We start from the raw sequence: 25,751 nt of genomic DNA, 5'->3' as shown, positions 1-25,751 counted from the left end.
AAAAATAATATCTCGGTAATTCTTATGTGACACGTATGAAAAAAAATAGTTTGAGAAAATTATTTTTTAAAAAATAAATATTTTATTCTCATTAAATATATGAGAAATATTTTAAAAAACTTTGCATATTTGGTTCATATATAATTATTTATAAGTTAGTTAATAATATTACCTAAAAACTCTAATCTTATGTGAAAAATATGACGTTATTGATTTTTAAAATATCATTGTAAATATTTTTTTTATTAAAGAGTTTTTTTAATTTTTTTTTTAAAAAAAACATTGAAAGGCCAAAAAAGAAAAAAAAAAGAAAAAAAAGAGGCAGTGGACGACACTTTGTGTGCTTGACCAAATAATGTGTCATCCATTACAACAATTTCCGATCACCATGAATAACTGGAAATTCTAGTTTTGAGTTTTCTGGCAACTCAAATTTCAATATGTTTTCATCTAAAACCATCAAAATATTCTATGAGCTTTAACCACATTTTTAATTTTGATACACAATTTAATTAGTCTAAAAAATTAAATTTAAAACAAAACAAGCTTTTTGGATTCTGATTTATTTTTTCTCTCATGATTAAAGATCCAAGTCACCTCCATTGTACTTTTATATTCAATAAAAACTCATTGATATTAAGATTAGTTTATGAACTAAAATATAAAAAATAAAGTTTCATGACCGAAATGCAAATATTGAAAACTACAAGGACTAAGGTGTAAAGAAATCTCGTCTAATATTCAATGAATAGTATGATGAATAATGAATTGTAAGTGTGTGAACTGTGAACAATACTAACACATGAAAGAAATAAAATTTCATAATCGAATAATAAATGATGGAAACAACATAGACCATAGTGTAAAAAACGTTTATTCACTATCCTATGAATTGTGTGTTATGAAAGGTGACTACAAGTGTGTACACAAAGTATTTGAACAATGAAATGTTGTTTTGTTTTAGATTATTGTACTCAAGATTGTTAATTATGTTATATTTTATTTGAAATGGCTTATATATCTCGTATTATTTTAAAAAACGAAACAACCTAGAATAAATTTTATCTTACCTTGAATTTCATTTCATTCTAAAATTTTTAGCCAAATTCCAATTGAGATGTTCCAGTTTTATTAGGTCAATAATGTTCCATGAATACTGTCTTTTTGCTTTTTTTAAAAAAAAAATCTATGTTTCTTTCTAATTTCATCTTTCAACACTTTGTTTATTAGAGATTGGATTTTATAATTTGTTTTGATTTATTTTTTTTTATGGTTGTCTCTGTCTCATGATTCATGTCACGAGTTTGATAGGTTAATCTAGTTGACTTGAGTTTTTTTATTGACATTTGTTTTTTCAATTTTATCATTCAACTTTTTCAATATTTGATTGATTATGATTATACTATCATTTTTTTGGTTTGTTTTCTATAATTTTATCCCAATTTTATGACTTGGGTTATGAGTTTTACATGTTAACTAAAGTAGACTTAGATCGTTTTATTGTGTTTTTTTTAGATTATTTTTTTTCCAAATTTCATCATTTAAGAATGAATTTATTGGAAATTAAGCATAATAATTTATTTTGATTTGATTTATTTAGGGTTATCATGATTTCATAACCGGAATCATGAATTTAAAAGGTTAACCCGATTCGATCCATTATGTTATCTTCTCAATATTTTATTTTAAATGTCATCTTAATTTTTTTTAGTCAAACTATGATATTATCAATTATTCAGATTATCTTTAGATCTGTTGAATTAATCAGGTCAGATTAGCTAGAAAGCAAATTAGCTACTAGAAAATAAGCTCAAAATGATCAACTCACAAGGTTTAAATTTCTTTTTCTATTAGAAAAAACATTAGCTATGCTTGGATTTTTTTTTATGATAAAAAATATAATCCAACCCGCAGTGTAGCACAAGTCAACCATTTAGTAGTTACTAATAAGAATATTTAGATTTTGAAATTATATTTAGATATTTGACATTGTGTTTAAAATTTGAATTATATAATTTTAAGTTAATTCATCTTTGAATTTGAATTGAAACTATATTGAATTAATATTTTGAATTATATATATATATATATAACCTCGAAATGACACGATGAAATACTTTAAAATCAAAATATATCATTAATCAGAATAAATTGATAACCTTGAGTTCATATGGATAATAATAAAGAATCCTATCGGGAAATTAGCTAATTTCTAATTTCATGCATCTAACAATATTTCTATTTAAAAAATTCAAAAACATTAAGAAAAAAATATACACGAGCTATGATCTTATAATATCTTATAGGTAAAATACATTTGCTATGAAATGGTTAATTTCCACCTTCGAAGTATTCATGGCCAAAGATACGATAACCATAGCTAATGTACTCATCTTGTGCACCGAGCCTTTCGGCCCAGCGGCAGAGACAATGTTTCCTTGCTTCTGTCATTTGGGTTTGAGACTCAGCGTGCATGCCTGTCATCCCCGTGGTGTCTTACCTGCTTATTGGGCTTGCAGGGTGTTCAGTGGATCCAGGAATTAGTTGTGGTGCGCGTAAACTGGTCCGGACATCCCGGGTTACCAAAAAAAAAAAATGTACTCATCTTGTGTGTAAGTGACCTTCCATATATATACCAAGATTTATGCAGTAACATAATAAATACCACAATACAAACATGAAAGTAATAAATAAATAAAAGTTGCAAGAAGACCAAACAAAAGTCAAGCCAGCATTAATCAACATGGGTCTTCGGGGGGATACTATAATATTCCATTGTTGACCCAAAATAATTTAATCAAGGTCCTACCAAAAGCATGGCCATAAAGCATAGTCATAGAGGAACTATTTCTGTGATGAAAATTTTACAAAATTATTTTAATACAAAAACTTATATATTTGTATAAGTTTATATTATTTTATACTTAATTTTTATTAATTAGAATGAAAATAATAAAATTTAAACTTATAATTCTCTTATATCATGTAAAAAAATTATTTTAAATAAAAATTTAAATTATTAGGTGAGTGGTTGAGAATAGTTTTATATTATTTTAAATTTATTTATTTATTTTATCAGTGGCATGAATGCCTGCAGCCTGCGTGAGAAAAGAACGTCTTTTCTTTTCTACGACGGCACCGAGTATTTTTTAAGTTTGTGGAAGAATTGATAAACGGAAATTAACTGGTCTAATTCTTGATGGCCGCCTGCCGAGATTAATCTGATTGCGGATTCCACCAGTAACTGGCTGCTATTTCTTTCTTATTGTGCGTAAACAACACGTTCCCAGAACCATGTGAACATAACTTTCAGCTACTTTGATTGGAAACTTCGGTCTCCAATTTACTCTGTTCTTCTTTTACTAATCAAATGGAGCTCCCAATTTCTTTGCTAATCTTGCTCAAAGGTCATAAGATAATACTTGTTAGCGAAAAGACAGATATTAATTAGTGGATCTTTTTGACTGATTGACAGCAAACAAGAACATCCTCTTACGCTTAAAGAGAACCAATGAAGATATTGCGTGTTTGGTGAGAAAAACGACAAGACAAAACAACATTTGCCGGGTAAAAGAAGCACTGCTTTATAATGATAATTTTGAGAATTATCGTCTCCATCGGCAGCTAGCTAGGGTTAGGGCAAACTAGCTATATCAATGCCTGCTTATCCTTCCCAAGCTTGGAAAATATGCAAGGAAGGAAAGTCGACGCTGTACCTTTTACGGCTGGAGGAAAGTCTACAAGCTAGAATACCATGATTTATCGGTTATATTATAATTAAAAGAATATCATTAAGTGTACAAGCTTCGATACTATAATGGAAGTCCACATGCAAACCTTGAGGGGCATGTTTTCTCCTTAGGGCCATATCAATTATCCTGATTAAAATTAACGTACCTTTGTGATCTAATTAAAGGCAGCTCATATATGTAAATATTGCTCATTGGTAAAAGGAGTGTAAACCGGGGCATTTACTCATTTAACAATCCCAAAAGTTTTTGGGACCAAAGGAAAAAGAAAGAATTAGGGACCCGGAGGGCAAGTCGGTAGCGGAGTTTTTTGGGATTTTAGCACAATAAAAAATAATTGATAGAGTAACATAATAAAGAAAATATTTGAGGATATAACACAATTTCATTAGTTGAGTTTGTTATTTGTGATATGCGAGTCGTAGATACCATCTGCGACACTTATTTCACAATTGTCATCTACGACACGCGAATCACAAATGACATCTACAATTTTATTTGAAATTAATACCCAAAGCCAAGTTAGATTTAATGTTGAATAATAAAATTTATAAAAAATTTAATTAAAAAAATGACAAAAATTAAACCAAGTCAACCTGAGTTAACCCGTTAAACAATATTCTCGGGTCATAAGGCCAGGATAACCTAATAAAAAGCAAATCAAAATAAATCATGAAACTTAATTCTCAATCAAACATAATATTAAATGATGAAATTAAAAGATAAAAAGTCAATTAAAAAAAAGCTTAATCAATTAGGTTAACTCGTCAAACTACAACTCGGGTCATGAGACGAGAATAACCCATTAAAAAAAAATCCAATGTTAAATGACTTATGACTTGAGTCATCAAGATAACCTCTTAGAAAAAAAATAAAAAATGACCCGATTTAATCGTGGTTAAAATACCAAAACCAGTGATCTCGATCATAAGACCAAGATATCCCAATAGAAAATAAATCAAAATAATTTATTACCCATTAAAAAGAAAATCCAATGTTAAATGACTTATGATCTAAGTCATGAGATCAAGATAACCTCTTAGAAAGAAAATAAAAAATGATCCGATTTAATCATAGTTAAAATACTAAAACCAGCAATCTCGATCATGAGACCAAGATATCCCAATAGAAAGTAAATCAAAATAATTTATAAAACTTAATTTTTAATTAATCTAGTATAGAATAATAAAATAAAATATAAAATATAAAAAATAATCTAAATCTACCTAGTTAACCTTTTAAACTTCTATTTTTGTTATTAAAAAAAAATAGAAGCAATACACTGTGCTAATTAAGAGTGCTTTTGTCAGGAGGGGTAAAAAACTACTCCTCTTAGTTTATAGTTAATGCTTCTGCAGAAATGAGGTACTTCGTAGTGTGTACATGTCTGAAGAGTCATCATCACATATATATACCAAGTAGAATATAATTAATTAAACATATACCAAGTTAGCTGTGTGTGAATTTCTTGTGGCTTTTCTCACACTCATAGGCCCAGAATCCTATCCACATACCTATACTCATGTCAAATCATGTTCATCGGTCCCTACCCTTTTGCCCCACCACCCTCACTTGCTTGAATTTTTTTTTTGTATTTATCTTTATATCATTGGAGTTTTCTCCTGCCAAGAGTGTTTGACCAATGGGGACATTATCACAGATTCACACAGAACCATCAAGTTTCACCAACCAAACATCATTTTTTTATTACGACTGCTACCATTAGCCCTAGTTTACAGAGTTTTTCTATAATATTTCCTCGGTTTACAGAGCCCATAATTGAGGCTTCACTTGGATTTTTGTTCAGAACACGTAAAGGAGCAGTAATTCAAGAAAATGGAGGTTTTATTTTCCAGGAAGAAAGGAAATCTTTCTTTTATCAATTCAGATATTGAACAGACCGACCCTCAAAATAATAACGAATGCTACTTCAATCTCAAGTAAAACAAAGACTACAACAATATGACCCACGGCAATCACATTACCAAACTTACCAATCCAAACCTGAAACTCACGTCTTCGCTTAGTTTTTACATCTACATTGCCAAAGGGGCCCTCTCTCTCTCTCTCTCTCTCTCAATATATATACCCCGATTATGTCCTGCACCGACACTGATTCCTTGATATTTTTGCCCTTGTTTGGGATTACAAGGAATCCTTGATTGCCAAATGGAATCTTCGATTACCAAATGCTACCAAGTTTCGTCAAGGCTTATCCATCCACTCATTTTCTGCAGCAATCCTTCCTGAGCCACGGCCACCCATTTTTCCAAATGTTGCCGATAACCCCTTGAAACTGCTGCTTCCCTCGCTGAAGTTCCGTGACTTCCTGGACTTTCTCAGCTTTGGTGAACCAATTTCCCCAATGTCTTGATCAGCATCATTGCAGTTCTTGATTTTAGCAACCACTAGACGGACAATGGTGCTTCGACAGAATGGACAAACTGGAGGTTTAAGGCATGCGGTTGTAGGGTTGGGTTTGTTATGGCAGCAGAGAGCTAGTGTGCATTGTGCACACATCTGATGGCCACAGTCTTGAACTTCAATTGTACAAACCTGCTCAAAGCATATGCAGCACACCTCTGTATCGCTTGCCTGCATTATATATGTTACCAAATAGACACGTCAGTTACAATGTCAAGCCATCTGCTACCCTTGTTCCAAGTAGTTTGGCCAACGCAGGGCTTAATAAAGAAATTGCAGGGAAAAACAAAAAAAAAAGAGGACTTCGGCAGCTAAAACAGGAAACAATTTAACAGCCAGAAACTTTAGAGAAAGTTTTAGGCTCAGCAAGACAGCACATTTTTACATGTTTTGCTTTCATCTAATAATACTTAAGAATGCAAAGCTCCAATCTCAGATGAAGAATCAACTAGGAGAACCATATTCATACCTGTGCTTAAGCATAAATTGGTATATCACGATCTATGGCAGAATAACAAATAAGCTGTCACGTTTTTTATTCAGTTTTGAGCACATAACTGGTTATTACACGTTAAAGACTCATCAAGAGGTGGAATCAATGTTATTTGTGTCTTAAATAGTTCAGAAACTAAAACATGAGTTCGCATGAAAACTTGAGACTTTCGAAGTTTAAGCTTTCAAAACTAGTTTCAGTTTTGAAACACTGGCCCGTTTTCTGTGTAAAACTTTCCAGCTCTCAACAAATCCATAACTGCAGTATCTGGTTGTTTACATTTGTTTCCTGTTGATTGAAAGGAATAAAATTAAACATGATCCCATAAGCACAGATAAGCATCGAAATTACCTCAGATATATTGTAATCTGTCCCATCAGCAGAATGTGATGGAGATGGAAGTGAATGCCCAGATCCCTTCAATATGTTCTTTTCCCTCTCCCTGTTGGCCTCCATCAATATATTCTTTTCCCTCTCCCTGTTGGCCTCCATCAAGGCACACTCTAGTAGAGCTTTTGCCTCTTGATTCAGCTCACTGATGAACTTCAATGGAGATGGCCAGACAAGAGGCTCTGCTGATGAAGGATTAAGAAGGGCTGCACACATTCCATTTTTGTGCTTCAAAGCAACTACATAGGGTATTCTCCTGCATTTGGATGACCATATAAAAATAAGAAAACATTCAGGCTATAAAAAAGACCTGAGATCAAGAAATATGATGGCTATCCCAGCTCTTAATTAAAAATAAAGCAACAGCTGTTATAACATTAAGGTCCCCAATGCTATGTGCCTATTTGAAATCATTGGAAAACATTTTCTAGAATACATCAAAGAACATGAAAACCACATGCTTTGTTACCCAATATTATTACATTATGAATGTGCTATAGCTTCTAAACTAACGAAGGATAGAATCAAGTAATACCCAGATGCATCTCTTTGAAGACGATCTGCCCCCCACGCCAGCAATGCACGGATACAATCAAGAGATCCCCCTCTGGCTGCCAAATGAAGAGGAGTGCTCCCCGGGGAACTGTAAGCAGCAATACGTCAACAAAAATTAAAACAAATCATATCAAAGGCAAGAAATGAGTGAGAAAATCAATATAATTATTACCCATATCCTCCTGTCGAAGAACAAACAAGAGCACCATTGCCTAACAAGATATGTACACATCCAGGCCGTCTTTGACGAGCTGCTAAATGCAATGGTGTTGCTCCTCTACCATCTCTGATATTGACAAACCGTGCATATCCCCTAGATTTCAATTTCCACAGAAGCTATTATCATAAAAACTAAAAGGCAAAATCATCAACGAGAAGAAAAGAGAAGAACAATAAAAAACCAAATAAATCTTCAGAATGAAAGACGTAGTTACCAAGAAACAGCAACAGGGCTTGATTGAGCAGCAGAAATAATAGCTTGAAGGCAATCCGAATGGCCATAGTAAGCAGCATAGTGCAAGCAAGTTCTGCCATTAAGTGAATCAAACTTCAAAATCTGATAAAAAACAAACAGAAAACCTTATCAGTATATGCTAAATTCACAGTTTCAAATAAGAACAAGCTAATCTCTAAAATAAAAAGGAGACGGAGATTTTGAACTTTGACATACATTTGCCCCTGCTTCGATGAGCTTTTTCAAACATGAGATTTTGCCATGCATTGCAGCCAACATAAGCGGAGTCTATCACCATTCACAATCAACAAATCAAGATCACTATAAAGCAAAAGGCGCTAGCTATACCACAAGATCAAGAAAAAAGAGAATTCCCATTCACACAAGATTACCAAAATATTACCTGCTTGTGACGATTCACCATATCAGGATCCACAGATCGCTCCAGAAGCATTGTTAAAATCTACAACAGATGTCACAAAATCCATTCTTATCAGCATTCAGCAAAACGAAAAGACTTTCACCAAGAGAAATGTTAAAAGTTCAGACCGCAAAATAAAAAACCCAGAAGAGTAGTAACCAGTATCAAAAAACCAAAATCAATGGTTAAGAAGAAAAGCAAGAAAGGGACCTCGATCTGGCCATTGGCAGCAGCAATATGTAGCGGATACTGGCGATCATAAGTAGTTTGATGAAGGAGAGATGGATCTCTCTCAAGCATAGCATTTACGGTGTCGAATTCACCCAACTGCACAGCAGTGAAGAACGCATGCTCTTGACTCGCTGCACAACTCAGTCCCTGACCCATGATGATATATATCTCTCTCTATATATATAAAAAAAAAAAGGCGCGCACTTCACCCTCCGCTCACCGGAGAGCAGCTGCACCACTACCTCACCGCCACCTTCTCTGACGAGAAGCAGCTCTGTCTCCCCCTCTCCGCTCTATCTCAGTTTTGCTTAAAAGTAGTTATTGGGCAACAAAACAAAAGTTGGACTCTTTAAGCAAGTCTAGAGAGAGAAAGAAAGTGAGGTGTAGTCGTACGAATAGTATTTTTATTATATTTGTTTCTAGAGAGAGAGAGTCCTTGTATTGGAGTTTGGAGCTGCCCGGAAGCTGACCGTGTCAGAGAGAGAGAGATAGTGTAAGGGAGAGTGTGGGCAGCAGTTAGATATTTGTTTGGGCAGTTTGATTGATAGATTCCATAAACAGTAAATTTTGGCTCCCTGGTCCTTCTCTCCTTTGAAAGAGTCTTTTTCTTGACTTTAACATCTTAGTCTCGGACTCATCTCAGCCATTCAGTCCCGCTGTGGTTTCCTTTTGTCCGTTGGATTGTTAGCAGGCAGCCAGAAAAGCAGTTGTTTAGTATTGGTGGCCAATAAATAAGCTCCCATCATTTTTATTATATTTCCGAACGGTTATTTTTTAAGTAATTTTTATTTAAAATAATATTTTTATGTTAAAATTAAAATATATTTTTAAAAAATAATATATAATATATTATTAAATATATTTAGAGTTCATTAATTTTTGTTTCGTGTTTCAAAAATATTTTAAAAAATATTAATATTTTTATTTTTTTCTTTATTTTAAATTATTTATTTTTAAATTGTTTTGATATGTTGATATTAAAAATAATTTTTTTAAATAATTTTAATATATTTTTAAATAAAAAAACAATTATTACTACATTCTTGAATACGCTAACATGCAAAGTCATTTAAAAACCTTTTTTTAAAATGTACTCGAAACAAAGTTTTAGTAATAAAGAGATTTACTTTTTTTTTTTTATCATTCAATTTTTTAAATCAATTCTGAAAATAAAGTTATTCATTCAATAAATATATCTAAAGTAAGAAAAAAATAATCTCATATCATTCTTTACCAAAGACAATGAATGATAACACAGTAGATGATCCCGCCAATGCTGCATGAGGATGGCGACATATTTCTTAGAAGAAATGCCAAAAACTTTATTCTAGAAATGATGATGATGTTTTTATACATACATACATACATGCATACATACAAATAACAAAGGATTCCTGGGGTAGTAGAAGTAGTATCTTTGGGCTAGATTTCTGCACAAGACCTCATTGGTCGGATATATATGTGTGTGTAATAAAATGACCACTCGAAGTGTTTTTTTTTTTAATCCTTGCCAGTTGCCTGATACTTTTCTAACATGTAAAGATTTCTTTGTTTTTGGACGGCGTGAGTGATTTTTTTTTAATTTTTGTGTTGTTAGATTTTATTTTTGTTAAGATAATTCTTATGATATTATAGTATTATTATTGGAGTTTGGTGGATTTTTGATGTCATGTTCTTTTTTTCTCTCTCTTTTCTATGTATCCATTTATTTTAATTATTTTTTTCAAAAATATAATTGTTTTCAACCATGACTTTTTTAAATATATTATTCTTAATCATGATATTTATCAAAAAAAATCTTCTTCGAGTTGTTTTATCTTTTTTTTTTCAAACAATGCTAGATTTTTTTTATTAAAAAAATCAATGTTTACAATAATAGAGATATGCACTTGCATGTTAGATCTTATATTCTTTTTTATTTTTTATTTATTAATATGGAGTGTCCGGATCAGATTACGTGCTCCTCGACTAATTTCACGGGTCCTGAAGTTAACGACTATGTAAGCCTCCAATAACTATCATATTAGCAATAATAAGACTCGAACTTAAAAACACACGAAAACAAATATTTTATTTTCAAACTCTTACCACTAACTACGGGACGGGATTGTAAATATAAAAGGAGCTAGCAGGGAGAAAGAAGTTCATATGCTCGTATGTATGGATTTTATTCCTTTTCTTTTCACCGAAAGCAATGGAGGTATTTAAGAAAAAATTGTCAAAAAAAGGGGATGTCAAATATTGAATTTTTATCTCGTAAATCGTAAGGAAAGTGCTCATGGAAAACCATTCATGTGAATCTTGAAAGCAACAGTTTGTAGGAGAGCAAATCAGTTCCCAGACAAAAGCATCTCTCTTTAGAATCACTTCATCGACACCTTGACTTTTAAATCAACAAACAATCGGAACCTACTTTTAAAGCTCCGGTTTCCAAATCAAAGCAAAGAATAAGTTTTTGTTGGAGGAGATTAAGTTTCAAAGTATTTTGTATTTGAAAATGTATTTAAATCATATTTTTTTTAAATTTATCTTTAATAATAATATATCAAAACAGTAAAAAAACATATAAAAAAATTAATTTAAATCTTAAAAAAATCATAATTTTTTAAAAATACGGTTAGATTGCAATAACAAACATCACTGATACAGAATTTGCAACATTGGCCTACCATTTATATATACAATCACCATGGAAGCATAGCACTTCTTCTTGTGATTGTGGAGACTTCGTTTAATTATCACCAAATCATCTTCTTATCGGGTCTTCGATATACACTGAATTCTTAAACAATAGGCAAACCCTAGAGATGGAATGGGACATCAAAACAGAAGTGAACTACAAGAAAAAAACCGTTGAATTTTGGAATACAAGCAAAAAGTTTCATAACAAAGGGGTTTCCCCTACAAGCATTAATTAAAAGAACTAATTACCAAAAAATAAAGACGTGCCAATATATATTAATTCAGTAGAAGAAAAGAAAAATCAACCAGAAAAAGAAATGGCTTTAATTATTACGAATTTGTCCAACCATTTTTTCTACAAATGATAAGTATATATATAACCATACGTGCACAGAAAGTACTGAAGAAGACAGTATCATACTTTTTGGAAAGCTTCTTCTCAGTTTACTTGTACATGAAACACAAGAATAAAACGCCATAATATTGTTATATAAGTTTAGTTTTTAGCATAATGGAACTTCTATAAAGTGATTTGGTAATTAATATTAATTAGCGCATCAAGTTTATGTTAGTCTCTCAAGTTAAGTATTGCTTTTATCATTGAGGATGAGGATTAGCTGAGTTGGTTTAATTAGTTTCTTTTGGATTTAGGTCTTGTTTAGGGTTGCGATTTAAGCGTACGAGGGTGGTTGTAGCTTGAACGTTATTAGCAAGCTTCTGCTTCAACTTTGAAGATTCCAAGATGGATTCCATCAAGAGCTAGCCCACATATATAAATAAAACTTCATTAATTGGACAGCAATTTATTGGTAGATTACAGATATTTATGCCTTAGCTTTCACAGGAAAATAAAGTGATGAAACGACCAAGTCCAATTTTACGAATACAATAAGTATGTTTGTAGAAGAAATGGTTTGTACGCCAATATTTCCATGGACCCATGGATATTGTTAATGACGCCTGGAATCAGACGTGTGTCGATCAATTTATTACTCTCGAGAGACAACTTGCCTCCTTTGTCTTGTTAATTGCAGAGAGCATAATGTCTAGCAGCATACTTCACCTAATTAAGAATTCGACAAGCTTGGCATTCATGCATGGGTCCTTCCTGAGCGATCATCACTCCTTCGTGAAGGGTTTGGCTTCTGCAGTTTGGCCGGGGGTTAAAGCGACGTGATGTTCTTTTTAATTATTCTTTGACGTGTCTTAATTTTTCTTTGATTATTGTGAATTAGATCATAAACTAGGGACGTTACTATATTTCTCTTTTTATTTTTTATTTTTTTAATTAATGGGTACTCGGTTTTTACTATTAAACCGGTAGAAAACATCTTTTCTTTAATAAAAAAAAAAAAAAACTCTCCATTGCGCGTATTTAGGATGAGGTTTTGACAAAAAAAAATTACATGAAAAGTAAAAAAGAAAAAATAATAATTTGGTGCATGTACTCTTTGAGTTGTTTTAATTGAAGCCTAATACTCTTTTTTTTGTATCGATTAGGTCCCGTATATGACATGTGTCACACACTCAAGAGTACATATACCATGTCATCTCATAAACTAATTTCTTACAATGGAAGGATGTATTGTGAATAGCCTAATTCATAAAATGGCATTTTGATAAATAATATAAATATAATTTTTATTTTTATATATATTCTAACGAGAAAAAGTTGTTTGAAAAGTTAATTGTATTGAAGTCAAAAAAAATAAATGCTTTTTTTTTCAAAGAGTTTGATGTTATTTTTTTTTCACATGGTTGTATTTAATTGGTTTATATCTTTTGTTGGTTTCTTTTTATTGGTTTTAATTTTTTTTAAAGATATGTAAGAATACTATATTTAAAAAAAAAAAGTATTTTGACATTTTGTTTAGTAGCATGTAAAACAAGCATGAAGAGCTAAAAATAATATATTTTAACTTTTAGCTTTTCATTCTTTTACACCCCTTGATTTGCTCAAACAAAACAAAATAAAAGGTAAAGAGACTCAGTCAAAATATATATATATTGCAAAACTTCAGTTAAAACATTCAAAGAGTACAGAGATTGAATAATGAGAAAAACTCAAACCTAATAGATCATAACATTAAACCAAAAAAGTATTGTTATTTTTACAATTTAAATTCTAAAAACACATCATTATATATCTAAAAAATGCAAAGATTTATCATGTTAAAGTTAGCATAGTGAATGGTTATTACATAGGAGAATGAGCATTATTAGAAAATTAACAAATATAAACAAAAATACTGACGAAATTTTTATCATCAATAAATTACAGTGACATTTACCAACATAATAATTTCTTGTTATGTCTCTTGATATATATCGATAGAAAATTTCTATTAGTGCATACCAAAGAATTACAATTGGAAATGATGGAATGAAAAAAAAATGATATGTTATTATTACCGAGAAATTGAACCCATAGCTAATATTCATCGATAAATCCATCAAAAGTTTTTTAAGTTATAACCTGGAAATCGACCCCCTCTATCTCCCTTCCTCATTTCTTCTTCTTCTTCTTTTATTTTTTCTGCAAAAAAACAATAAACCCCCCCCTCTCTATTTTATCACAAATAAAGCTCTCATCATATCAAATTCAGCCACCTTGATATTCATTCTGTTAGTATCCCTCTTCTAGATCAAATTCTTTTAAAGATTACCCATATCATATAGGCAAAATTATTCATTTTTTTTTGTAAATCATTTTTAAAATGTTAATTTTCTTGGCATTTTGATGCAGTGTATGTAGTTTGTTTGTGTTTATTTATTTTATAGCCTTTTCCAATAGAAATGTGTTGTATAAATGGATAATTTGTACATGTTAGAGTTTGTTTGAAGTTTTGAAAAATTATGTTTTTAATTTGATGAAATTGAGTTTGATTTTGTGACTTAGATGTTTTTTAATAAAATAGATAATGACTTATTTAATAGGTACGTTTTATATTTTATCAATTTTATTGTTAAGTTGAAAATTTTAGTAAATATGGAGAAATTTAAATTTTTGTATAAAATCGATAGTGATTTAAAGGTACTAATAAAATAGATTAAATAAATTTGAGTTAAACCAATGATAATTAATTAGTTGAGTATCGATAATCTGTTTAGTTCACATAATTAATGAATACTTGTTATCATCAATATTTTGTATAGGTTTCATATAAGTAATAGATAATCGTTCTAGAATGTATTAAATTTCACTCAAAGAGTTACACGAGATGAATTATTGTAATGGTATTAAATTTCACTCCAAAAGTGACGTGGGATGAATTATTATAATAATATTGAGGATTTTATTAATTATTCATTGCTTAATTCAAAAACTATTAATGGAGGCGGTTATAGATATCATGTTAACGGTGTAAAAAAGGAGAGTTAGAGTTTAAATATATCATAACTGTTGAATGATATGCAGTTGATTTATTTATTTTATAATAAATTCTTGTTATAATTTCTTTTTTTTCCTTGAGATCCTTTAGTTGATATTTTTCTTTGAAAAAGTCTTATTACTAAACAACGAAGTAATGAGAATTGATTCTATGGTGATAGTGAACAGTAACAAAAGATATGAAGTTAATTTAAGTTGAATATCTTCAGAATTAACAAAAGATGCAATGAATACAAAATGATGCTTCTCTGAATTTTTAGGGATCTCTTTTCTGGAAGGGTTTTTTTTTTTAGGGGGGGTGGTAAATATTCTAGTAATCGAACACTATAATACAATTATACTATAAGGCTAGACAAAAAAGAAAAAAAAATCACAAGAAAACCCTATATAGGATATCATTGTATTTATATTATAAGTGATGATGTCATATATCACTTGCAATATTAATTGGTACAAAATTTATGTTTTTCATGTAAGTTTTATTTGGCTATAAGAAGTTTATTTTCTTATAAATGTATTAATTTAGATATAAATAATATAGTCAAAGTTATTAAATTTGGTTAAACCCATGATCCTGTCCAAGGATCGGATCACGGGTTGAACGAGTTGACCAGGATTTAAAACAATGTTGTATAAAGATTAAAAAAATAAAAATAACTTTATTTTTATTTTTTTAAAAAAAAGTCAAACCAAGTTGAAAAACAATTACAAGAAAACCCTGCGTAGGATATTATTTTATTTATATAATAAGTGATGATGTCATATATCACTTTCAATATTAATTGGTATAAAATTTATGTTTTTCATGTAAGTTTTATTTGGCTATAAGTGTATTTTCTTATAAATATATTAATTTGGATATGAATAATATAGTCAAAGTTATTAAATTTGGTTAAACCCATAACCCGACCCAAGGATCGGAACACGGGTTGACCAGGATTTAAAACAATGTTGTATAAAGATTAAAAAAAAGTTAAAATAACTTTATTTTGATTTTTTTCTTAAAAAAAGTCAAACTGAGTTTTAATCAGGCCAACCATGATGCATATTGACGCACCAAGTTGACCAAGTTTGATCGTTTTAACTCTCATTGGGTTTAATTTAAAACTCATTCCGGACTAGGTTCTAGGTCGGGAATCACCAAGTTGATCTATCAGCTCGACGGTGATTAATAATACACCAACTTTCTTGGCCTTTTTATATACCAAAGTAGTTTCAATCACTAGTTTCTTCAGAGAAAAAAAAATACATAGAAAAATATTGATTTTTCCTGACTGATGAGATTTGGATCATAGTTGTACTTGTAAAACAAGTTTTTCATGGACTAAGAAATACTCTTATGCTTAAGTTAGTATTTGATTTTCTACTATGAAGTGACAAGGAGGTAAATATTTAAGAGTAAAGAAGGGATGTGTGTTCTTTATGCAGTGAAAAGATGGTAAGTGTAGTGTTTTTGGATGAATAATCTTTTGGATCCACCCCCGTCTCAAAATCAAAAAATATATATAGCTTTGAAAATATCTAGAAAACATATTGAAAATACATTACGCATGATAGTAATTAATAGTACCATACATGAATAGCACCATGTAAATATTACTATTCATCAGATACTATTTATGAATATTAAAACAACACCAAGGAAAAAGAGAGAAGGGAAGGGGAGGGAGGAATCTGGAATCTACCTTGTAACTCGAATGAGTTGAAAAGTATTACTCGTTTGTAATGAATAGCTAGTTTCACCACTTTTTATCTGTTCTACTAAAGAGAAAAGTGGGAAACAGAGAAGGGGTGAAGCACAATTTGATCGTGTCTGAGGATTCGGTATCCATTTTAAATGAACTTTGCATAATAAACACTATTCATGAATAATAAACGAGATTATATCAAGCTAAGGGATGATAGAAAAAATGAGGAGAGAGAGAGAGAGGGAGGTGGAACTCAGTCTGAATTATCATAAATAGTACGATCAAGCCAGAGATTTATTCTGAATGAATTTTGTACAGTAAATACTACTTATAAATAATAAATGAGACTATACTAACCTAAGAAATGAGAAAGAAAAGGAGAGGATGGAGTCGTGGCACAACCAGGTGTGTTGGACTCGGTTGGGTCGAGGGCCCAATCAAGCTGCTTCTTGCTTTTCTTGTTTTTCTTTTTTTTGGTGGTTGCATTATCAGGTAGCTACACCTGAGAAATTAGTAGACTGGAGAATAAAAATAAGGGACCGTCTATTACTATAGATGTAGATTATAATATTTATAGCTCATGTGATTATTCAAGGATAGAGCAACGAAGTACAGGTATGTTCTTTCTTTTTCTTGATTTGTTAATATAGCTAGAAGCCTCGTCTCACCCCCTACATGTAGCTTGTTCTAACCAATCATTCTCGTCGTGAACAGATCGAAGCAAAGCATACAATTTCTCACTAGTTCAAGCATGGCATCCCTCTTTCCTAGCTTCTTCGGCAGCCAAAGGACCAATGTGTTCGATCCGTTTTCTTTAGACATTTGGGATCCTTTCGAGGGCCACATTGGCCAATGTTCCTGCCTCAACACAAGAAACATCAGCTTTTGTCAATGCAAGAATCGATTGGAAAGAGACTCCAGAAGCTCTCATTTTCAAAGCTGACCCTTCCAGGGTTAAAGAACGAGGAGGTGAAAGAAGGTAGAATCCTGCAAATCGGTGGAGAGAGGAGCAAAGAACAGGAGGAAGGAAAGGAATGATAATTGGCATCGAATTGAGAGGAGAGCGGCAAGTTTTCAGGGAGGTTCAGGTTGCCTGAGAAAGTAAAGATGGATCAGGTGAAAGCCAGCATGGAGATTGGTGTGCTTACTGTGACCATTCCTAAGGAGGAAAAGCAGCCGGAGGTCAAGGCCATTGAAATTTCTAGCTAAAGGCCACATTGGCTTCAAGAATTCAAGGAAAATAATTCCCGAGGAAGACTTATAAAAGATTGGCATGGGTAGCATCCCCTAAGCTGTGTCATCAATTTTAAAGCAAAAATTTAATCATAGAACATATGATAAAAAGAAATATGAGCTTTTATAACATTATACTTTAGCAATATAGGGTTTGTCAAGACATCGTTCTGTTAATTCTCTCAAGGAACATATAGTGTTACATCAGTCTGTGCATTGGTTGAAGGATATTGAGTCATCAACTCAATATGTAAGCAAACTGATCTCCCCTTAGCAGCCAAGAACTTTAATTAGTGAAACTCCAATCCGTATCTCCTCCAGTCTCACAACTAGTTTATGCATGAATACTAGAGTTCAAAACCTCAGGATCTCAGTTAAGAACAATTGGAGGAGGTGGGCACCCCTCCACATTGAAAAACACGCATCAATGCACTATCAGCCATTTACTGATAAAAACTCCTTCACATTTTGAAGATAGCCATTATCATATGGATTTTTGAACATAACCCTAGTAAAGCTTTCCCCTGGATCAGGAAGATAAAACTCAAATTACACACGAGGCTATGGATATTAATCACCAGTAACAATATTGAGAAATATATATACCTGGTTGGGATTGAATGACAAATTGAAACTCTGGGTATTTCTTCCAGTTTATCTGAAGAAGGATGCATTAATCATAAATATCTATATTGCAAAATGAACAGTGTACTTTAGAAAGCATTTCCATACATCAGTCAGAAAATTGCGAAGCTTCAACAGAACATGTTTAACTAACAATTTACTCTCAAGTTATTTTTTCTATTTCAAACTATATGTTAGTCAGAGCAGTGGGCAACTCAATTAGAACTTGTTTATGTAGAAACCTACAGAGTATAGAGCTGAATACTCAATCCCTATTCTTTCCTTCACACACATATACACAACTCTGACACAATTTGCAGTCCTATTGTTGCACTTTTAAATCAGGAACTTTCTCTTTTATAGCATCACAGATGAACTTACCCATTCGTCAGTCCTGATGTTGAAGCATATACAATACAGATGCCATGTGAAGAACACCCCCTACATTTACAAGACAAAAAATATTATTTATAAATGTGAAGCGGCTCTTTTCATTTTCTGTTACTAAAGCTTTAGGAAAATAACAGAATGAAAAATTAGATGAAACATGTAGGAAACCTGCCATATCACTTGGAGAAGAGAGAATAACATTGTGCTAACAACCAAGCTGCCAGCTAGATCAGTCTACCAAGGATCACATACATAAATGCATAAACAGCAGAGGCACTAGTGGCTTCCTTAAAAGAACTTTAGAATCAAAGGACAATAAACAGTAAAAGTAACATCTGCTGTACGATGACTTACCTCAAACCAAGTTCCACCTAGAATCTGGGATCCTCTGGAAACTGAATAAGGGATACGGAAATAAGCAGATTAGATGAGTTTACACCCTAAACCCAGCATGCTCATCTATCTGAATTATTGACCCATGATCTATCCTTAGGGATGGTCAAAAAACTGTAATCATCATAATTTGAGAGATAAAATGTAAAGGAAATACAAGTACAATTCCATACAAGATCAAGGAGGCATGAGCTTACACTGGGACGAGCAAACGATGTAAGAAGCTTCGGTGGTAAGGAATCCAGCTAGAAGAATCATGAAGAGGACATAATTATTCTGTCCTGCACAGTGTAGTGACATTAAGGATTAAAAAGTTCCAAAGTGTATAAACTAACAGATCTTTGACAAGAGAGACACAGTATTCTCATCAATTTAACAAAATGATGGATAAGTTACATTGGAAATTGCGTAGATCAGATAAGAATTACCTACACAGTTACCAAAAGCAGGACAATGGTGATCAAATCCTTTTATATATGCTTTGCAACTCTTACAATACCTCACCCTCTTGAGGAGAGCAGAACCCTGTGATAGAAAAGGCACCATCCCATTACAAAGCAACAGTAAAGCATGAATTGAGCTGGAAACATGAAGTAGTTTGAAAGTGGTGACTGAATATCAAAGTTTGAAATAAGTTAAGAGTTAGGGAGAAAAGAAGAAGGGGAGAAGGGGAGAAAAGAAGAAGGGGAGAAGAGAAGGACCAAATAAGAGCCAGGGGTCAGAAAAGCCAAAGAACAATAACAGCCCAAAGAATATACTGGCATGTAAATGTGAAGGAATATACTTTAAAAGCTCAAACAAAGAAAAGCCCACCAGCTTAATCTAGTTGAGTAATGCGTGATTGGATGTTAATGGAGAAACTGAGAGCTCCAGATTTATATAAAGCAACACTAGTATGGAGCCAAAAGAAACATTAAATTGTTGATGATCAAGATACATTATATTGAAAGCATTTTGCCCAGCTTTGTGCTACTTGGACCTATCAAACCATTACATTTCCTTGAAAGCATGTTTCTGTCTGCATTGAGAGGCAAATATAAATAAATAAACACAAAGCCATCACATCTCCTTTTGAGTTATTGAAACTAAAAAATAAAAATAAACGGGAAAGGAGTAGCTAAGACAGACATGGTAACAGAAATCTTGACGAATTCAAGATTATAAAATAAAATGAAATTGCAAGTAGCCCATACAATATACCCCTTGGTTAAGTCTCTAGCTCCTCCTAAGTTAAAAAAAAATGATCTCCTCTCAGGTGAAGTTCCTTTCATTTGTAGTTCAGTTAAAATTTATAACCTCATTATGAGCTTCAACTCCGAAAGCTTTAGTTTCAATGAGCTTGTTCGCATCTGAAGATCCATGAGTTACCAAACCAGGATCACTTGATAGGATACTGCGATTAAGAACACACGGCTTGATGATCAGATGACCAGAAAAACTTCAGATAGAAAATTTCTTCCCCTGTCCCAGATAAATATAAGAGGTGAAACTATGCGGGGGATAGAGAGAGAGAAAACAACCTACATACACCAAGAATGAGCAGGGTAACCTCTATGTTGAACACAATACTGATGAAATACGGAATGGCTGCGAAACAACGAAAACAAGGAAGTCATAAACTTCCAAGAATCAGCTAACAATTTTAAGAGTTAGTTTCAGTAAATATAAAATTGGATTTATTCCCACACAATCACCACTATTAGTTCATATACATCAATTATCCCATTTGTAGCACTTCATATGGCAGGCTTAGTCATGAGCATGAACCTGAACCCCGCATCCCTGCCTTCTCCCTAAATTCTTTGCATTTTTTTCCCTAAACACACCAGATAGTCAGGTGGTCAAACTTTGGAATACAAATCTTTATAGTGTCAAGATTGTTTAGAACATTCATGTAGGCTTATAAAGCCTCCTTCGATGAAGTGAAGTTAAAAAAAGAAAGTCTGAAGCTTTTGGCTTAAATTGGGATTTTCGGTGCAATCCTAACTCCAGCCATGATGCCAATGGAACATTCAGCTATCCTTCACTGTGAAACCTAACGGGTTTCCTTTTTTCCCCCAAAAACGGGTTTCCTTTTTTCCCCCAAAACTTGAATTCATTCCTGTTAGAATTTATATTACATTTTCTATCCTAAAAACTCTAGAAAAGTTTCCTTTAAAAACCCTAAACTTGCTACTAACATTACCAAAGTTGCTGCTGTGAACCGCCCCTGAACTTGATGGTTCTGATATTACACCTATTCCAACTTTAGCTCATATAAACCCCAGTCCCTTACACATTCCAACACCATTTAGCTTTTTTTTTTAAATCCATCCTTCAGCTCTCTACATTAATTTTTGACATAAAATCAATTTCTCCAAGTTGTCCAAAACCCGAAAACTAAGTAATGAAACTCGTTAAATTTAATAACAATTGTGCCTGTGCAGATATGAATTCTTTCACTATAAAGATAGAAGGGATATAGCCCACAAAAACGACAAAAATTTTGCTTCAACAATTCAAAACCCAAAACCCCAGAAGATTATGAACTAGTAATGAAACAAAGAAAAGGTAAAAATGCAATCACCTTGTCTAACAATGAAGATATAGACAGCCCAAATAAAGATTAGATTAAAGAAAACGAGAGCTGGAGCGGACGCATACACTCCAACAATCCGCCTGCACCATCTCCCTAATCCCAAAACAAACACTAGCACCACAACTGTCAAAAACCAAACAAGGTTTCAAGTCTTCAAGTAAAATAAAATAAAAAATTCATGCAATACCAAATATGTGAAGAGAGAGACCTGAGAGTGTCAGTTGGACGAGTAGAGAGGAAGCAGGGAAGAAGTGGGGGACTAAAGTCAGAGCAAATTGAGTTAACAAAACCAATATGCACGAAACTGTACATCGCCCAATTTGTTTGAAGCAACTTACTAACACATTCTTCTTTCTTTGATCCTGAATTTGTTGCATTTCTGCTTTGCTTGATTTATTTTACCTTCTATTTTTCCCCCCTAGCTCTTTGATTCTTTTTGCTGCTGGTTTCATTGAAGCTGCGGGGCTGTGGCTGCCCATATGATCAGAGGCCATGGAGTATAAAACCATATTTATTTTTTAAAAAAAATTATTTATTTTTTATAAAATTATTTTGATGTTTTTAAAAAAAATTAAATAAAAAATATTTTAAAAAATAAATTCACAACATTCAAACATGAAAAACTCACTTTGTCTAATGAATTTGATTCAAGGTAGTTGTATTTATTCTAGTTTTATTAAAAGCGGTACCCGCAGATACAATTCAAAATTAATTCGCTTGTAATAAAAAATGTTTTGATATTGTAAATTTATTTAGAAATTTTATGTTTCTTTAAATTCAAAAAGAAAAACATGTTGTTCACACAAAATGCTATTTTCATTGCAAATAGGATTTCAAGTAAATTTTTTAACATGAAAAAAATATATATTATGGAGTAATTAAAAAACAAATATTATTTATTTTTTATAAATAAACTAATAAATATATTAACGGATAAGTCCAAAAAAAGTTATTAACACTTATTAAATATTAAAGTAAAAGGTTGATTTTTATAGTAGAAATAAAAAAAAAGTTGTGTATTCAAATGTTTTACATCAACTATTATTTTATTTTAAACATTTTTATTTAATTTATTTTAGCAGCTAAATATTGTTGTTAATAACAAATGATTTTTTATATATATATAAAATTCATGTAAATACAATTAATTCTTATAAAATATAAGAGGAAAGAAATTAATACAAATTAAATTGACTCTTTGAAATATCATACGACTTAAAAACAAATATAAGAAAAATAATATTTAAATAGAAACTGTTAATGAAAATGAGTAAAAATATATTAAAAAAACAAAATAATAAAAGAGGTTAAGCATTGATTCAGACCCAAATGTCTAAACTTGATAAAAAAAAAAAAAAAACCTAGGTTAATGCTTTGTTTTATTTCCATTAAAAGTGAACAACATGCCGTCATTTTCTATATTTTTTTAAGAAATGTTACTTGCCACCGCAAGTAACCTCTTGCCTACTTGTTTTTTTTTTCAGTCACATTTAGTAATTGAAACATCAAGATTCATGTTTTTAGACTCTAAAACTCAATTTTAGTTTGTTTTTACTTAAAGAAAAACTACTTAACATCTCCGTAATATAAAAAAATAACTTTTAAAAACTAAAATAAACCAAACAAAACAGTTCAACTTTTCTCATCATTGATACAAAGATCTTTTTATTTGGTGGTCAACTAATAACTTTCTCTTTCATTTATCTTTTCCCGACAAGTTTCTCTCTCTTCTCTCGAACCACTAAAAAATAAATAAAATAATTTTTTGGATCGGAATAAAAATTGTAAAAACTTAGAGATTATCCATGTATTTTCTATTTGGTTTACATTACATCCCTCTATCTTTTAATTCTATCTTTCCATTACAATTTAAAATTTTATCTCATAGAATTAAACCACAAAAGGATTAAATACAAAATTAAGGATGAAATTTAAAAAAATAACTAAAAAAACACAAGTTATAAATTAACTTGCATTGATAATTGTAAAGAAAAAAAAGATGATTATTTGAAATTAAAAAAAACATATTCATACACTATTATTAAACCTAACCCCAACTTGGTGAGCTGACTTAGCACTTGGTAAACTCATCCATATCATGAACTGAGTCTCAAAAAAGTTTAATTTATATAGTTAACTTGACGAGTTAATCTATAACCAGATTAAAAATTATTGACTTTTTTAAAAAAATATTTTTTTTCAAAACAATATTATTATTTTTTAAAAAAAAAAATTTGTATTGATCAGATTAATACATCTTACCGATAATCTAGACCTTGCACTAAATTGAACCTACATCAGATTTAATAACCATGAATTAACTGGGGCCCATTCCTTCATAGTAGCCTCGAGAGCATTCTAGCTTCCAGGGCATTTTTTAGATCTAAATTTCGATACATATTCATGGCCTTAGCCATTTTTTCTAATCGATCAAAATCAGAATGTTTTATGTTCTTCTGTTTGCGAAACTAAATTGTATTTAGTTGCAATCTTGGTATGCGCCTGTAGAAAATCACGCAGTTCCCTCTTCATTTCTTCTTGTTTTGCAAACAGGGAAGCCTGCTGTTCTGCGGGCCCTGGTCCCGCTTGCTCCACGACCTGGGATGGTTGACAAGGAGCCACCCCGGTTTCCCCTTGCTGCAGCTGACCCTGGTTTGGGGTCGAAGATGAGACTTCGGGATTGAGCCATTTCTCAATCCACGAGCCACTTCATGTGGACGAGGTTGAAGGTTCGTGGGCCTCCTCCCTTACGGGGGCCCGGGGCAAGAAAAGCACATCGCATACCTTCTATTTGCAGCAAGACTCCATCAATCAAAGCTCCCATGACATCATAATCTAATGCCTCAGTTTATTTTTCTTTAAGAACTAGGAAGGTATATATGAAATTGAGAAATATAGGAAAAGTGATATACTGATATTTTCTCAAACTAAATTTATTTATATAAACTTATGTTTGAACATATGAATGGTATAATGTCAGTCTTGTTAATTGAAATAATTGATCTTTCATAAAACAATGACTGTAACATGTGTTTGTATACAGAGAAATCATGTGAAAATTTGTTTATATAACACTACTCTCAAAATATAGAGAGATAGAACTAAATATCATGAAAATAATCGATGTTACAGGGACTTTGCAAAGACTCTGAGGGATCTTGGGTGTTCTAGGCTCTAGTTTTCATGTAATAATTTATTTTTTACCCGCGTTACATCACGAGTTTAATTATTTTTTTTCAACCTAAAAATATATAAAAATGTTAAAAAATCAAAAATTTGATTCGCGCTGGCCGAAAAGCTTTTTAAATATGTAAATGGTGACATATTACACAATATTTTTTTAAAAAAGATATTGAGATAACGACACATTGAATTGACTTGAATTAACTATGGTTACCATGCAAAATTCGCAACATGGGTATTAGACAGTGACCATGGAACCCATAGCAAAACAAAATAGAAAACCCAATTATAAAGAACCAAGTATTAAAGGTCAAAAGTGAAAAAAAAAGAAGTTAATTTGAAAGAACAAAAAAAAATGACTTCAATAAGCCTATTTTAGTGGTTTTATGGTTGGTGCAATGCTTTGGGGTTGGACAAATTTTTCATCCTAAAAAATAGTTAAGGCAACACTAGGATTTCTACATAATCAAAAGAAATTTGAGACTCGGGTCATTAATTTTAATAAGTTTGATTAATTTAATAATATATTCAAAAATAAAACAACTTTAATTTAATAATATGAAAAACGAAGTAAACCCAAACAAATCCTCTGAACTAAGGTTAATCTTGCAACCTGTAAAGTCCTAGACTTGAGTTCAAGTAAGAGCCCAATTCCAAACTAATTTAATTTTGAAGGATAAAATTGAAAAAATAAAAATAAAATAAATAAGGATCAAACATGAAAAAAAATGAGGATGAAATCGCAATAAATAAATAAGATTTATAAGTCATCTTAAGAAAAAAAAAAAAATTAAAGGAATGGGTTCAAATTTGAGAGGTGAGAAACTGAACGATGATAAAATTGAAAAAATCATCCAATTTAAAGTCATCTT

General features: G+C 31.6%; 2 protein-coding genes and 1 pseudogene across 8 annotated transcripts; 1 reads left to right on the top strand and 2 right to left on the bottom strand.

The window, feature by feature from the left end:
• Positions 1–5,576: 5,576 nt before the first annotated feature.
• Positions 5,577–9,104, bottom strand: LOC133680393 (putative E3 ubiquitin-protein ligase XBAT31). 2 transcript variants are annotated; one of them, XM_062103312.1, is made up of 8 exons: positions 8,697–9,099; positions 8,469–8,528; positions 8,282–8,353; positions 8,046–8,167; positions 7,784–7,924; positions 7,592–7,699; positions 7,018–7,312; positions 5,577–6,344 (listed from the first exon to the last, which is right to left on the bottom strand). In XM_062103312.1, exons 1-8 carry the CDS (start codon positions 8,871–8,873, stop codon positions 5,955–5,957), a joined length of 1,365 nt encoding a protein of 454 aa, XP_061959296.1. In that variant the 5' UTR covers positions 8,874–9,099; the 3' UTR covers positions 5,577–5,954. The 2 variants fall into 2 exon arrangements, with proteins under 2 accessions (XP_061959296.1, XP_061959297.1); XM_062103313.1 differs by lacking the exon at positions 5,577–6,344 and adding an exon at positions 6,686–6,954 and having other exon boundaries at positions 8,697–9,104.
• Positions 9,105–17,123: 8,019 nt separating this feature from the next.
• Positions 17,124–17,857, top strand: LOC133679366 (17.8 kDa class I heat shock protein-like; annotated as a pseudogene).
• LOC133679365 (uncharacterized) lies at positions 17,817–22,176 on the bottom strand. Of its 6 annotated transcripts, none has more exons than XM_062101939.1 (11): positions 21,905–22,176; positions 21,685–21,819; positions 20,639–20,705; positions 20,415–20,511; positions 19,547–19,643; positions 19,316–19,399; positions 19,080–19,120; positions 18,894–18,959; positions 18,717–18,776; positions 18,318–18,369; positions 17,817–18,235 (listed from the first exon to the last, which is right to left on the bottom strand). In XM_062101939.1, the coding sequence occupies exons 1-11, from the start codon at positions 22,071–22,073 to the stop codon at positions 18,147–18,149; spliced, it is 957 nt and encodes a 318-aa protein (XP_061957923.1). In that variant the 5' UTR covers positions 22,074–22,176; the 3' UTR covers positions 17,817–18,146. The 6 variants fall into 6 exon arrangements, with proteins under 6 accessions (XP_061957923.1, XP_061957924.1, XP_061957926.1 ...); XM_062101940.1 differs by having other exon boundaries at positions 19,316–19,394; positions 19,551–19,643; positions 21,905–22,168; XM_062101942.1 differs by having other exon boundaries at positions 21,685–21,807; positions 21,905–22,168.
• Positions 22,177–25,751: the final 3,575 nt, after the last annotated feature.

The sequence above is a fragment of the Populus nigra genome, chromosome 19 (genome assembly GCF_951802175.1).
Source record: "Populus nigra chromosome 19, ddPopNigr1.1, whole genome shotgun sequence".
Lineage (NCBI taxonomy): Eukaryota > Viridiplantae > Streptophyta > Magnoliopsida > Malpighiales > Salicaceae > Populus > Populus nigra.
The sequence above is the reverse complement of the archived record's forward strand: the minus strand, read 5'-3'. Positions and strand labels throughout refer to the sequence as shown.